At 41.4% G+C, this 15,545-nt stretch overlaps 1 protein-coding gene across 2 annotated transcripts in view; it reads right to left on the bottom strand.

The window, feature by feature from the left end:
* Mamdc2 (MAM domain containing 2) overlaps positions 1 to 15,545 on the bottom strand; it is a 152,216-nt gene that overhangs the window by 62,612 nt on the left and 74,059 nt on the right. For both annotated transcript variants that reach the window (XM_047524597.1, XM_047524596.1), the window contains exons 4-5: positions 14,515 to 14,599; positions 11,335 to 11,472 (exon numbers count right to left, since the gene is read on the bottom strand). In XM_047524597.1, the coding sequence (XP_047380553.1) occupies positions 11,335 to 11,472; positions 14,515 to 14,599 (223 nt within the window). The remainder of the gene's footprint in view (positions 1 to 11,334; positions 11,473 to 14,514; positions 14,600 to 15,545) is intronic.

The following is a 15,545-nucleotide window of genomic DNA, read 5'->3' as shown; positions in this document are numbered from 1 at the left end:
CTGATCTGTAGAATGAGAATCAAACATAGTTATTCTTTGGTATTTTGTGTAATTGATTCCAAGAGTCCCATAAGAATATTAAAATCTGTGAGTGTTCAAGTCCCTTAGAAAAAACGGAGTAATATTTGCATATAACCTATGCACATCCTTCCATGCACTTTGAATCACCTCTTGATTGCTTATGATACTTAATACAATGTAAAACACCATGTAAGTAGTTGTTATTGTGTATTGTTAATGGAATAATAGCAAGAAAAAGTCTGTCAATGTTTAGTACAGATGCAATTTTTTCCCCTGAATATTTCTGGTCTGCTGTTGAATTCATGAATGTGAAACCCCTGGATAGAGAGGGCTGACTGTGTTTCCCTCACAGGGTCAACATGAGTACAAAATAAAATTCCATATGTAAAGTTGTTTAGCATGTGCACACCACATTGCAATTGCCTGACATATTATAATAAAATAGTCTTGCCATTCATCAATCTAGAACTACACTTGCCCTATAGTCTGTTTTGTATAAGAAGTAGTTATTATTATTAGAAATTTTGCATTAATTTATTTAAACTATGACAGAGAGGTGGTATGCAAGATAGCTTGGGCAGAATGCTCTATTTATAAGCTCAGAATAATTACAACTTAATATCTTTAATCATAGTACATAGTGCCTAGTTAATAAGAATTCCTTTCCTCTTGGCGAAAAAGCAGTAAGAATATTAGGAACAATACAGTATATGTAGTTCACACATTGGACGTTTACTTTGCATCTAGCACACTGCCCAGTGTAGAAGGCCCTCAACATCTGGTTATTCAGAGCACGAACACAGTCTGAGAAAGGTTGTCACTCAACAAAGCGGAGGAAAGATGGACAGATCAAAGCTCACTTTGTTGTGGTGGCAAATTGTTCGACCCCTGGCATAATCTCCCTTATGTAAATGTAATTTCTCTTATCATCTTGCCAAGCCATGCAACAGTGAATCAATAGAGATTGCAAACTCAGATGCTCAGAGGAACCAGTTAGATTAAATGTATGAGTGGACTGGGCCAAGGAGAAAGTAGAGGCTGGTGAATTAGTTACCAGCATTTGAGGTCATATTTCCTCAGCAACATGAAACAGAAAAGCTTCTCTGAAAAAGTCAGAAAATCTGACATTGCTTGGCCCATATTCTCAAGTGGCAATGGTCATCTGGGAATAAAGAGCCTGCCCCTTGCATGGGCTTGTATTCTGCAGCCTCTATGCCTACTCTTTCCCACAGAAGCTCAAAATCCAAGTTTGCATGACACATCAATCAGTTGTAAATGATGTTCCCTGTATTTGTTTGCTAGGGCTGTCAAAACAAAATACCACATACTGGGGTGACTTAAACAATGAAAATTTATTGTCTCACAGTTCTGGAGGCTGGAAGTCGGAGATCAGGGTATCAACAGGGATGGTTCCATCTGAGGACTGTGAGGGAAGGATCTGTCCCAGGCCTCTTTCTTACTTCTGTAGTTTGCTAATAATCTTTGGCATTCCTTGGCTTGTGATATTGTCTTTGTCTTTACATGGTGTTTTCCCTGTTTGTGTATCTCCCCCTATGTCCAAAGTTTTCTTCTCCTAACAACACTAGTCATAGTGGATTAGGGCCTCACTTTTCTCCAGCATGACCTCAGCTTATTTAATTACATATGCAATGACCCTATCTCCAAATAAGGACATTTTCTATATATGAGTTTTGGGGCAGCACAATTTAACCTATATCAAAAATCCCCTACCATAATTTTTTTAAACTTATGTGTGCCAAATAAACATATTTGTAGACTGGACATGGCTACTGGAGTCCACTTGGCCACCTCTGGGGAGGAATTTTAAAGAAAGAATCAGCGTGTCAGACTAGGCAGAATCAATGAACCTCTGATATGGAAGGAAGGTCACTCTTCCTTACCCTAAGCTCAGATGAACTCTAAAGCAGTTCTTGGGACCAGCTAGTCTCAACCAATACATTTTAGTAGTGGAGAATGCATGAACAGGTAGCCTCTGTAACATGACTCCATTCCCTGAGATCTCATGGGAGTATCAAGTGCAGAGGTGAAGTCTTCATTGCCTTTTGAATATGTTTACCAGTAAGATAGAATCCCTTTGCAGGATGTACCTCCAGGAGAACTGAGTGGAGGAAAGTGAGCCATAAAACTTTGTTTCCTTGATTCCTCATTGGGGAGGACATGGAGTGGGTCACTGAATTCCCGTCAGGATAACTTTCTATAGTGACCACAATTGCCTGTCAGTCTCCAGCTGCCTCACTTTTGGATCCACAACAGTGTTTATACCAAGGCACATCAGTCTGGGCTGCTCTCAGGCTGCAGGGAGACTAGAGCAGAACTAGACTACAGCCCACCTTCCAGGGGCTTCTTAGAAACTGCTCATCAGTCCAGCCTCTTCTCTTTCTCAGGATTTGTATCCTGTGCTGAAGGTTTGCCAAAACCAGGACCACATTATGACTTTTTGGGCCCTTGGAACTTTCTCTTCCTCCATAACTATGTTAAAAATTATAGTCTGTGACTGCATTGGTATAAAGATGAATGTAATCTAGGCTGGATTTGTTATTATATTTATTACCATGTTCATTTTCTGGTTTTGAAATAACCAAAATGAAATCATTGTTGTGTACTCCTAAAATGTCATGACTTCTAGGCACTGTGTCTACTGTGTCTAATGAGTACACTGGCCCTGTCCCCAGCTACTCACTCTCCCTTCCCCAAGTCTTTCACAGACATATCTCATTACCTTTTAATCCTAGCTTAGTGTTTGCATCTTAGAGGACCCAAACTGATACAGCCATGAAGAGGGAAATCATTCTGCCCAGCGTGAGGAGCATCTGTCTCCAAAGATTCTAGAGGTTTTTCAATGACTCTGAAACACTTTACAGATCTACTTGAAGTGATGACTTCTACTTTTGAAATATGCTATAACCGTGCTGAGCAAGATACATTGCTCACATTCAGCCCCTTTATAAATTCCTCTTCCTTACAGCTGACAGACATCTGATAGTCTTCTTTAAGGACAGTTACTCACCTGCTGTGTGGATGATATTTTACCCTGCATTTGCAGTTGAAGTGCCCCACTAACAACTCATGCTGATGATGTGAAGCCAAGTGAACCACAATCACATTTCTGATCCAAAAAGCATCCGGCTAACACAATGTGACCTGCCCAAAGTGAGTCAGAGAGGCTGCCGGGAATCGGCCCAAGACTGCTGACACCAAGTCTCACATGGAACCGCTAGACTAGACCACATTCTGTTGGCCTCATTTCCTCTCTATTGTTCATTTGTTGCCAGAGTTGGGTACTAATTACTGATGATCTGAATAACACTCACTTTCTCATTGGGAAGCAAAAGGTCGCTCATCATCTCTGCTGATGGGATGGGGTGATTCTCAAAGCAACATTCGGGTGTCTGCCCCAGGAGGCCAGGCTGGAGGAACAGCAGCAGCCCTGGGAGTGTGGTGTGTCATCAGTATAATCTGCTCTGAGGAGAAGCAGCAGTGGTTGGGTGGGTGCAGGTGACATTTATGCTTCTTTCAAAGAAGAATACAGAAGGTAGCCTGGAGTTCTTGGGAAATTTTGTTCAGAGTATAGTATTATGAGAATTTTCCTTCCCAGTTGAATGAGGCTAAGGTTTTTTTCTGGCCCAGGTGCTTGAGCTTCCAGAACCTCTGGGAGACACAACTTTTGTAAGATCATTAAGATTTGAGTTGGGTGAAACTGGTTTAGATATGAAACTGGAATAGATGGGCTTTAGTTTGACAAGATCCTATAATCAACAAAACTATTGGAGATCCTGAGGCCCCAGGGATTTTAAAGAATTTAAAAATGAAAGAGTCTGGATATGGGGACAATGGGTTCCCTATAAGATAAAGAACCCAGAAGTTCACTGCTACTCCAAGGAACCCTGTGCTACATTTTAATAGTCAGATTGGAAGTCAATCTATTATTTCCTGGTTCTGCGTTATATACATGAAGAAGTCTGAGGCTTCTAGGAAAAAAAGCAACTTCAAATTTCAGCTAAAAGATTACAATTCTCAATAATGCCAGGCAAAGCCCAGGTCCCCTGGGATATGGCCTGAGTGATGGTGCATGTGCAATTGCTTCTGAAGAGGACTTTCCCTCCTTTCTTGCAACAGGCATCTGTATTAGCTAAACTCTTCAAGTGGAACCAGTTGTAGTAGTCAACTTGCTTGTAGTCAGCCATTTTCTCTTGAATTAGAGAAAGAACTTTGAGGGTAGTTTCTACACATTTATTTTCAAACAGCCTGGCTAACCAATATTCCCCAAAGATTGCCTGTGGTTTGGCCATAAAGCTAAAGGCTTTCTTTGATTCAGCTGTGATTTGGTTCTGTTGGCCACATTTGTACTCCAGTTGCTTTGTTTTACTGTAACTATCTGTCTGGACAAGCCACCTCCCTGGTAAGGGGCACAACAACTTGGTTTGAAGAAGCACATGCCAGATGGAAATACCCACTGATCTGCTACCATGGTGATTAGACAGCACCCAAAGACAGCAAGTTAAGGTGCCCATTTTCCTGCTCCACAAATCCAATAGTTATGTTCATGAACCTTTAGTTTGATGGGTTTGGGTAATTTTTACCATAATAGAGTCAGACTATGGCCCTTTTTACACAGATTTCAAAGATGACATAAATGTAAAGTAAAGGAAACTTCTGGTCTCTACTAAGACCTCTGGCTTAGAACAATGGATAACATGAACCTCTATTTTATAAAGAGGGGTTATAGACCATCAACATGCTAAGTGGCAGCACCTGGTACCTAAGGCTACTCTACTAATTTTAACCCATCTCTCCCTTCCAACCTATATATATATATGAGAAGTGCAAAGATGGATCAGAGAGATGGGAGATGGGGTTTCTTTGAAGAGAATAATCACATAGTTGACTTGCTCTGCTTCCTTTTGACTTTTCAAGGGAAAATAAGGAACTAGCTTCCACTTTCTTATCTTGACACGGGGAAGAAGCTTAAGGGAACAAATCATAGAAGGGGTGAAGGAGGGTTGCTCTCATCTAAGTTCATCCTTTCCATTTTGTGTAGAAGTTCCTAGGCTCTGCAATTGCTTTGGGCCTGAGACAAAGGTGATCAGAGTTCTTGAGAGAACTTGATCAGTTAAAAACTGGAGTTCATGGTGTACAGAGATAAGTGTCTGACATGGGATTGCACACAGCTCCAGGCAATAAGCTGACTGCAGGGAACTGTGGAGACAGAGTGCAGAGAAAGGATTTTCATTGCCAGTGAGCTCTACTTCCAGAATTTAATGGGGCAAAGATGTTGCGTTTTCCCTTAGCCTAAATGGGCAAGTTAGAGAGTAGCTGGGCTACCCTTGGAAAGCCTCTTTTCCCATTGGACACGGAGAAGTGGACATGGAGAAGTGGTCAGAATTTGACCACCAGCAGTGTAAAGAGCTGTAAACTCCAGATTAAATAGAACCAGGGAAGTTAAGACTTTTGTCCCTGATACCTTCTTTCAGTACCAAGCGTTTGACTGAGCTTAATCCTTGAAAATGAGGCTTCTGGTTAATATGTGAGAGTGCCTAGAAGCCACGGTAAATCATCCCAGGGTGGGGAGCAGCTCCAGCAGAGCCTGCACAAAGGCAAGACTGCAGAAATGAATAAAGCTGCTCCCCACTGAGGGCTTATGCCATGACCCCAATTGATCAATGCAGAGAGCGAATGAGCAGGTCCTCTTAACATGTCTCTTGAGCTCAATCCAGACCAAAGTGGGAAAAAGAGTGTCATGACTTATGGAGAGATGATCCATCCACCTCATGGTCTTTGATGGAATAAAAGAATTCCAGCCTTATTTTAGACCTTGAAAGCGTGTCTGATTCCTTCCAGAGTAACACTCTGAGCAGGGTTGATTTAAAAATTTTGGCAAAGAAATGAGTTTCCCTTATTATTTTTCTAGGAATTATCTTCTTTTTGCTAAGGCACGTAGAAGCAGTAATGATCTGAGCTGTCAGTAGGTTCCCTCCTGAAAGATTTTGTTTCACTTCATAAAATATTAACAAAGAAAGAAACCCATATGTGATGAATCAGAATTGAGTAATAGAAAAATAGAAGGAAGTCTCATCCCCTCAAGTATTATGGAGAAGCCCCACTACAGTTCTTACTATGTTATCTTATCTGTTTCCATCGTTTGACAAGAATTTGAGGGACACAGTGTTCATTTAAAAATCTTGACTCACCTTTTGGGACAAACTGTTAAAAACACACAAGGCAAATGAAAGAAAACTACTATCTACGGTGTATTCTGTAGACATTAAATTGACTGTTCCTTTTTCTGCAACACAAAGACCAGCATCCTCCTGGAAAGAACTCCCTCAACCCCTCAGCAATGCTGATGTCCCTGAGCAAGTGCCCAGCTCCCCTTGTCCTTGCGGTATTGCTCTAGTTTTCACCTGAAAGCAAAAGCAAGAGCTGTTTCTAGTACATGAATGAACATGAGATGAGTTCATATGGAGCAAAATCTGCTGCTGCAGGCAGACCTCTGCACCATTTAATCTTTACTTTGCCACCCAAATAGATAGAGCTCAGGCAAAATCAATATACCCAGTAGAAGGCAAATGAAATAAGAGAGGCTACCTCCATCCTTTTTTGAGCACCGGAATATTTCTTTCTTTTTGAAAGAGTGATCCTGGGCAAACCTTTAAGTCACATGGCCGTAGCTTTCATATATGTATGGGTGTGTGTGTGTGTGTGTGTGTGTGTGTGTGTGTGTGTGAGAGAGAGAGAGAGAGAGAGAGAGAGAGAGAGAGAGAGAGGGAGAGAGAGAGAGAGAGAGAGAGGAGAGAAAGATTGGAATGTGAGAACTATTTTCTAATGAATGAGAAAAACATCAGTCCAACAACAAAAGACAAATTGTAGTGAAATAGCAGAGCAGATTTGGAAGAAGTAGGTGGAAGGCATGCAGGAACACTTCTGGGGATCTGGGAGCTGTTCTGCTATCATTTTATATTTTATGTAGAGACAGAGTCTCACTGAGTTGCTTAGCACCTCGCTTTTGCTGAGGCTGGCTTTGAACCCGTGATCCTCCTACCTCAGCCTCCCGAGCCGCTAGGATTACAGGTGTGCACCACTGCACCCTGCCCATCCTCGTATTCTTAAACATTCTCCAAACATGAAATAAACCATCCACTGTGATGCTTCTACACGTTTGCACATGCCACACTCGTCTTCCCCTTAATTCATCTGGCTGAATTCCAGTTTGCCATTGCTTCCTCTAGAAAGCCTTCCCTAAGTTTCCAAACTGAGGCAATCTTTCTTTTTTCTTTTTTCCCTGTGGCCCTGTATCATTTATTTCATGCCTTTATTAGTCATGTGTTACTGTGTATGTTTATCTAACATTTTGATATTCAAGTAATTTAAGAAATGCCATAGCAGGGACTGGGGTTGTAGTTCAGTGTTAAGAGTACTTGCTTAGCATGTGTGAGGCACTGGGTTCAATTCTCAGCACCACATATAAGTAAATGAATAAGATAAAGATTCATTGACAACTAAAAATATATGTAAAAGAAATGCCATAGCATACATAAGCACAGAATACATGAAGGGCATAAGACATCCTGAAATAAAGAAATATGCTTTGCTTTTTTTTAAACTCAGTTTCCCAAATTTATCTGACCATGTATTGTCCTTCTTCCTTCATATAAAGATTAGTATCCTCCAAAACTGGTATGGGAAACAGCATTTTAGGAAAGTTTGTTTCCATGATTTCTTTGAAGTTGGTGACTATTTTTACATCACCAAAATATGCAAGAATGCCTGAAATATATACAGTGAACTATCAATGAAGAAGCCTCTTTCTGGTGTCCAGGTTCTGCTTGGTCTGCATACACAATCCTGTGGGCAGCAGGAAGGGAGATGGAAACTCTCCTTAGACTTCTTCCCTTCAGCCCTAGGGTCAGCTGCTTCTTTAGCCCTCAAAATTGAGATCAGGGGACTGAACAATGACAGTAGGCAAAATCACCTGACTTTGGGAGGTGTTTTAAAATAGCCAAGGAAGAAAAGATGGGAAAATGGAGAGGGGGAGGAGGGATGGAGAGAAAGATAGAGGCAAGCGCAGTGGCAGGGGTGACAACCCCCACTGGCAAGCCTTAGTATTCCTCAGGGATAAGAAGGCCACTGTGCTTTCTGATCAAGATATTAGAAAAGCCAGATCCTTTTTCTCACACCCTTACTCCCTTTAATTCTTTTTTTTTTTTTTTTTTTTTTCTTTTCTAATGCCAAATGCAATGTGCTTATAGGCATTCAGGATAGACCTAAAACATTCTCTTTTTTTTTTTTAAAGACATTTATTTATTTATTTATTTTATTTTATTTGGTTGCTGGGGATCGAACCCAGGGCCTTGTGCTTACAAGGCAAGCACTCTACTGACTGAGCTATCTCCCCAGCCCCCAAACATCCTCGAAATAGATCTCAGTGGGTGACGAATTTGGAGATTTTGAACTATAGCATTAGGTAAAGAGGGAAGAGTAAAATTCTAGAACTCAAAAGCATCTTAGAGAGAACTGAAGACAAATCCCTCACTTGCAAACAGGCCGATGGAGACTGAGAGGTCAAGGGTCGGCTGAAGGTGACACAGTGCTTGACAAGTAGACCTGGAGCACAAGCATTCTGACTCCCAGTCTGATGTGCTTTCTCTAGCCCTCATTGCCACAAATATGACCAGAATGTTCTGTGGTCAGAGAATAAGCACTAGCAGTATTGCATTCTTTAATGAATGGATTGTATTCAGGTTGTTTAGTCAAATGGATGATTTGACGCTAGATCATTGGTGTGTTGTTTCTCCCAAGAAATATGTATTTGTCCCAAGTCAGCTGACCCTCACCATCATCAAGGATGAAAAATGATGCATTGAATAAGTAATCACTAAACCAAGGCTTCGGTCACCCAGAGGGTTTGATTTAGGACCTAATTTTTAAGTGATTTATGAAATGTCTCTAACATTTCCCCGTCATTTGAACTTGCATCTTTGTGCAGCTATGATTTCAAAACCAAAAATGATTCCGACCTTAATTTACCAGTTTTTCAAGATCCTTTCTATTCCTTGTACTAGAGTCTTAAGATTTGACAGAAAAACAAAATAAAAACTGGGCTATTTCCATACATGAAGAAAGAGTCATCAGGTTTTTCTTTTTCGGAACCCTGAGAGATTGTTACTTTCTTTTTTCTCTTAGACAAAGGTCTCAAGAAGTGGCATTTTGCTATTTTGAGTTAACCCAATTGTCCATGCAGATTCATGGGCTACTCCGCCAAGATGGGGTATCATTTACTCTACTCAGAACACTCATTTACATCCTGGCTCCTGCAAGGGCCACATGTGGAGATGGGTGGTATGTCCTTAGGGCCAAAGTATGGGCAACACATAGGGAAACTCCAAACTTTTGTCATGTCAAAAGGGTTGAATGTCATTGTCAATAGAATGAAGTTGAAATCTCCTTCCTGTCATTCAAGACCTTTTAGAATTTGCCCCTACACTGTTTTCTCATTCTTCTCTCTCTCCCATTTACTCCTTGTAGTTGACATTACCATCGTTGCTTCTACCCTCTCTTCTCTGCCTGTCAAAATCAGATCCACCTTTCAAATGCAGTTTATTTTCTTTATCATGACTTAGAAACCATGCAAGCAGCAAGGGATTTATCTCTGATTATCTAGCACCTCTCTTTTGTGTATGTGTGTCTGGGGGGAAGAGCTCACTCTTATAGCCCTGGACACACAACCTTGTGTTACATTCATCTGTGGTAGAACTCTCTTTCCCTTTCTTGAATGTATGTTACTGGCAGTTGGGAAGAGGCCCAGGGAAACATCATTTTAATTGTGATTTTCCTCATTGTATTAATACTAAGGGAAATAAATGAAAAAATCTAGATCTACGGTTGGGTTTGTTTTAAACAGGAAAGCATCAGAAGACTCCAATATTTATATGTGGTTGCTTACAAGTATTTTTTTCTTCTAAGAAGCCTAGATGTTGGGGGTGGGAGAAGAAAACTTGTTAAATAAAGGTTGCAAAGTAGATATTGGTCAACTTTTTATCAGCCCATATAGTGTTTTTTAGAAAATGTTCACCAATTTTGAATTTGATATTCAACTTCGAATTTGAAAAATCTCATATAAAAACCCTTCCTTCCTGATACTTTGAAAAATCAAAGGATCTGGCAACTTGGGCTTGCATACACATGGGGTGCAACTCATGGAGCTGTGTAGTCTTTGCATGCGTCTTTGCGCTTTAGTTTGCTACAGTCCTCACCTGACTCACACATCACTTGTTACCATATCTTCCTGGATACTGAATCTAAAACTCTGGTGTAAAGGAGGAGATAGAATAAAAGTAAAGAGAATAATAAGGTCAAAATGAAGATCGTCCAGAGTCAAGGTAAGCTGCAGAATGGCACTTTACAAAAAAAGTTGCTTAAAAATATTCAGATGAAAAAAGGAAATTCAGATGGAAAAAACGATTAAAAAAAAAAAAAACACAGTTAGATGAAGAGAAACTACAATGAGTAAGAAAAAACAGAAAGGACCATAAAAAATTGTCATGTCTGGGTACATGCTGTCATCATGAGCAATTTACAGGGACTGAGTAGATCACCTTGGTACCCACATAGAAAATTCCTATTCTTATTCTGGTTGAAAAGCCAACCACTAGAATCTTCTCACTTTTTGGAGAAGACCTTGGAATTGAGGATGGGAATTTCTTGCAACTGAATGGAAATCTAAACTTTTCCAAGGTCTACCAGGGTCCAGGTGAGAGCAGTGATAACTCACAACAATAAGCCCTTGCCCTGCTCTCTGGGTCAAGTCCTCTGATAATCTCACCTCCACATTTTCCATGCAAAGAACCAGCGTACTTGGCCACCAGGGGGCCCTGTTGCACACCACATTCAGCATTAATCACCAGTATTGGCTGACCCCACTGTCACTTGGGAAGTTCTTTCATTCTTCAATCTATTTTTAGTGAAAAGGAACCTGGGCTTATTTCAACCTTGTCCTTAGAAACAAAGACTATTAAACAACAAATAGATAAGAAAGTGAAACGTAATGGAAATGTGAAAATAGCAAGACCAGGTCACCCCTGAAGAAAAATATCTTTCACTAGGTGGCCTTCTCCTTAGTTGTGGGGCCCATGCCTGCAGATTGTCTCTATCTCACTCTGTATTCTACCCTCCTCTCCATCAGGGCCCCTGTACCTAATCTGCTGACAGAAGTCAGAGGCAGGTCAATACAGAGGGTGGGAAGAGATGGCAGCATAATGCACCCTGGGAAAAGGACTCCATATTTCTCCAGCTCACCCAGTTCATTCTTGAAGGTATGATCCTGTGGGAGAATGGAGTGGGAGTTCCGAATAGTTCCTCCTCCAACAAACCAGTTCACGTTGGGATTCCAGCGGTTCACAAAGCCACAGAGATGATTTTCTTCAAAGTCACACTCTGGTCAAAGAGAAATAAAAACATGCTTCATGGACACACAGTCACATTTCAGCATGCCCATACATAGTTAGTCTGATACATTCAGAGGCTTCTCTCTTCCTCTGCTCCCTGGAACATTTGTACCAGGACTCCAGGACAATATTAGCCAAGAAGCGAGAGCCTGCAATAAATGAAGATTCTAACTCATCCTTGCCACTTTGAATTGTGGACCTTCCACTTATTAGCCAGGGGGCTTGCTGAGTGACTTCTCTTGGCCTCTTTCTCCATATGTGAACTGGCAACAACATTACTACCACATAGGCCTGTTTTAAGTGTGGCCAGTGCTGGGCATAAGCTCTTCAGTCATCTCTCTTAAATAAACAAGATAATTAATTAATCGGTGCTGGGTTTGAACCTAGGCCCTTTCAGCATATACTCTACCACCAAGATCCATCCCCATCCACAGTCATATCTATCTTAAAGCAATATTTAGGGTTATGCTCTCAGTTCAATGTTTTGTTCATCACCCTTTTTGGATCTTGTGTCCCAGCCCTCTATTCCTTTCTCTGCTTATGGTAAAGAAATAAGCTGAGGGGCATTTTCCTAGATGCTAAAATCACCTGCTTTTCTTATTAATAAGAACCCAGTCAGGATAGGCGGGGTAGGCATATCCTAGACTCTGGGTCCCTTCTGCAGCTCCTGAGGGGTGAGGAGAAAGATAATAAGGAGATTCTTTTAAATGGCATTGATATGTTTACTATAAATTGTTTCCTGTAACATACTCCTCTAGTGGGGACAATAAGTTCACAGGCAAGTGCCTCTATTGGTCCAATAATCTTGCAATTAAAAATATGAAGCATGATTGTGCTGGCTGACACCCATTGCCCCTCTGGACTCTCTGCTTTTCTCCACCTTCTCTGCTCTCCAGAGGTTGACCTGTCTGGACTGTATCAATGGAGTCCCCTGCTTCTAGCCTTTCAGTTGGATTTGTCCAGTAGAGGGTGAAAGGAGCATGACATCAGCAGTTTACTCTCCAGGCTCTGTCCCTGCTGGGTGGCCATGGTTGGTTGTGTCCCTTTACTGAGGGTACAGCTCTTGTCCAGTAGCCTTCACCATACAGCTCTTGTCTCTGAGTTCCTGTTATTCCTTCTCCCTTGCCCGGCAGACCTAAATAGGAGAGCAGCCCCTGAGTTACCACAGTTACTAGTCCCAGGTTAAAGGGTGAGCCCTTCCTGGTTTCATTTACTACTCAAACATTATGATCTCTCTGATGAACTTTCCTGATGAGGTTGAGTGTACCCTGTTTCCACTTTCCTAGCTGGTGTAGTTATCAATGTGTTTTTACTTTAGGAAACATTGAAGAATTTTAACATTTATTTTCAACTTTTCTAAGCATGGTCTGCCAACCAATGCCCAACAGCCAGTGCCGAAAGCTGCCACAGAAAACAATAAAAAGCAAAATACCCCTCTGTGCCAGGCATTCTAAGCATTTTATATGAATTAACTTAATCTTCAGAATAACTTCATGAGGTAGGCACTATTATTAATCTCATTTTACAGATGAAAAACCAAGAGAAGAGGTACAAAGAAAGAGACGAGAGTGACATAAAGTTTAATGAGATAAAATATTGTCATCTCTTCTGTCTTAAAGAAACCAGAAGCCACCAAATAATTTGAAGAAAACCAATGAACATTTCCTCTTGAATGCCCAGCCCTACACCAATCACCCTCATATTCATGATCTTTTTTTTTTTTATCCCCATTTTACAGGAGATGAAATAGAGGCTGAGGTTGCAGTGAGTTGACAGAACCAATAGGTGGCGCTCCGCAGGTGAGTCTGTCTGGCCCGTATGGAGTCCATGCCCCAGGCAGACTCGTAGGAATGCTGCCTGGATGGAGGCTCAAGGAAAGGAGCCTGGAACTAAATTCTCTGCATCTTCAGAAAGTGTTCACTTTCCCAGTCTGTTTTTCTTCAGTTGCATTAGAAATATCACTGAAGGTTAAAATAGAGAAGTGAGAGACTTCAGGGAATTAGTGAAGGCTCCACTCCTTTCCCCTGCCTGTCCATAAAGACTTTGAGTACTATCAGTGCTGACAGATCTCTCAGTTCTATCAAGGTTTTCCCTTTGCACTGCTAACCTCCCATTTAAGACTTCAGTATGTCCCTTTTGTAAGGTCACAATTGCTTCCTCGGGGTTTTGCCGGCTCCTACAGGCTTTCCTTGTCTCCACCTCATTGTCTAAGTGACATCCAGAGTCATGAACCGAAAATCGCAGCTGCACACCCCTCCCCTGCTGACTATTAGTGCCTCCTAACCAAATAATTTAGTAACCCCAAACTCCTTATCCTGAATCTAGAATCTTCCATAATGAAATCCCTGAGTTGTATAGATTCTTGCTTCAAACACACTTCTCTGACTTTCACCTTTGCCTAGACAAGCTCTGTCCTTTCTTCCCACAGGGGTCTGCCCAGAGACAGTTCTTTTCTTCCTACCTGCACCTCTACAGCACAGCCTGTCCTTTTATTATATATTAGAGAGTTTGTCAATGGTCAACAAATAGAAGGTAAGCAAACCCTAGGGCAGGAACTGTCCTCTCCCTTTGTCCTCTCAGAAGCTGGCATCTAAGAGACACCTAACCTGTGCCGTTCAAGTGGAATCTAAGTGGCCACCATGATTACTAAGATGGGGCACTAGTGTGCCCAGACAGGAATGGAGGGAAAGAGGCATACAATGAATGCCTGCTTTCCAGGGAAAGTCTACAAAATGTGGAATTTATAGCAATCCAGAAATTATTTTTATTAGAATATGTTGAAGTTAGGGTAGCAACGCTGAGGTCATAGCTGCTGCCTCTTCTTTCATTAATCCAGCCAGTCCAGGCTAATGCTAATAATCCTTCCTCTGCTAAAGACAGAGAAACAGTGTGTAGCACTCAGGGATACCTAACAAAGGATTTAAACTACTATGCAGTAAGTAGTTTGGTCTTTAGATTGATTCAATGCCTTCTGGCAACAGTAGCTTTTAGAAAAAGATTTGTGTTCCGATGCAATGAAAATGAAACTTACCAATACAGTAGCCAGTTGTCATCTTGATTTCAAAGAGCGCAATGCTGGCTGTGTTTCCCTGTCCTAGGATGCCTTCTATTAAAATCTGCACAACACATGGGCAAGAAGGGGAGTTAGACTTCAGAATATCATGTTTCCTTTCAGTATTTCAGTTGTTAGTCAGGAGCTGTTCAGAGTGCAAGGCAAACAGAATTGCTAGTCTTAGCTCATTGCTATTGGACATGAATCTCACTATGGACTCTATTAGAAAAGAAAGAGAGAGAGAGAGAGAGAGAGAGAGAGAGAGAGAGAGAGGGGGGGGAACAGATATATTCAGAACTTTGAGGTGAGCAAAGAATCAGCTCTGTTTTGCTTTTATCACAACCACTACCCGCTTGTAGTAACACCAATTGGTTGTAGATGGAGAGGACAGCTTGTGTCCCTGGGAAAATCTCTTCTGAAATTAGGAACTGGGGCCAGAGGACCCAGGAGTAAAAAAGTAATCCCTTGAAGGAGAAGGTGGGAAGCACAAATCTGATAGTGGTGGGAGATCTCCACATGAGACAGAAGAGGTTCATAATCAACTTCTAGTTTCTCTCCTGATGAAAATTTTGAGATTTTTTTTTTTTTTTTTTTTTTTTTATACCAGGGATTGAATCCAGAGGCATTCAACCAGTGAGCCACATCCCAAGCCCTTTTTATTTTGAGACCAGGTCTCACTAAGTTGCTTAGGGCCCCTGCTAAATTTGAGAATTTTATACAACGAGAAAATAGAAGCATGAAAATTCAGTGACTGATTTTCAGGAATGTTACAGTTCCTTTTGGTCTGGTTCCTGAAGTAATTGCTTTTTCTTCTGTGGTTTCAACCCAGGTATTTTGCAAGTATGTGGCAGATCTGGGATTTGATAACTTTGGGAGGTTGGTATGAAACAGGAACCTGGACCCCCGCAGTACTCCTTCCTCAACACTGCCTGGTGGGAAGGGATTCCAGGCAGACAGAGGTAGAGGGGTACAGTACTTCAAAACTTTTCAAAGAAAAGGAGGGATGGCAC

The sequence above is a fragment of the Sciurus carolinensis genome, chromosome 14 (assembly GCF_902686445.1).
Source record: "Sciurus carolinensis chromosome 14, mSciCar1.2, whole genome shotgun sequence".
Classification (NCBI taxonomy): domain Eukaryota; kingdom Metazoa; phylum Chordata; class Mammalia; order Rodentia; family Sciuridae; genus Sciurus; species Sciurus carolinensis.
The sequence above is the reverse complement of the archived record's forward strand: the minus strand, read 5'-3'. Positions and strand labels throughout refer to the sequence as shown.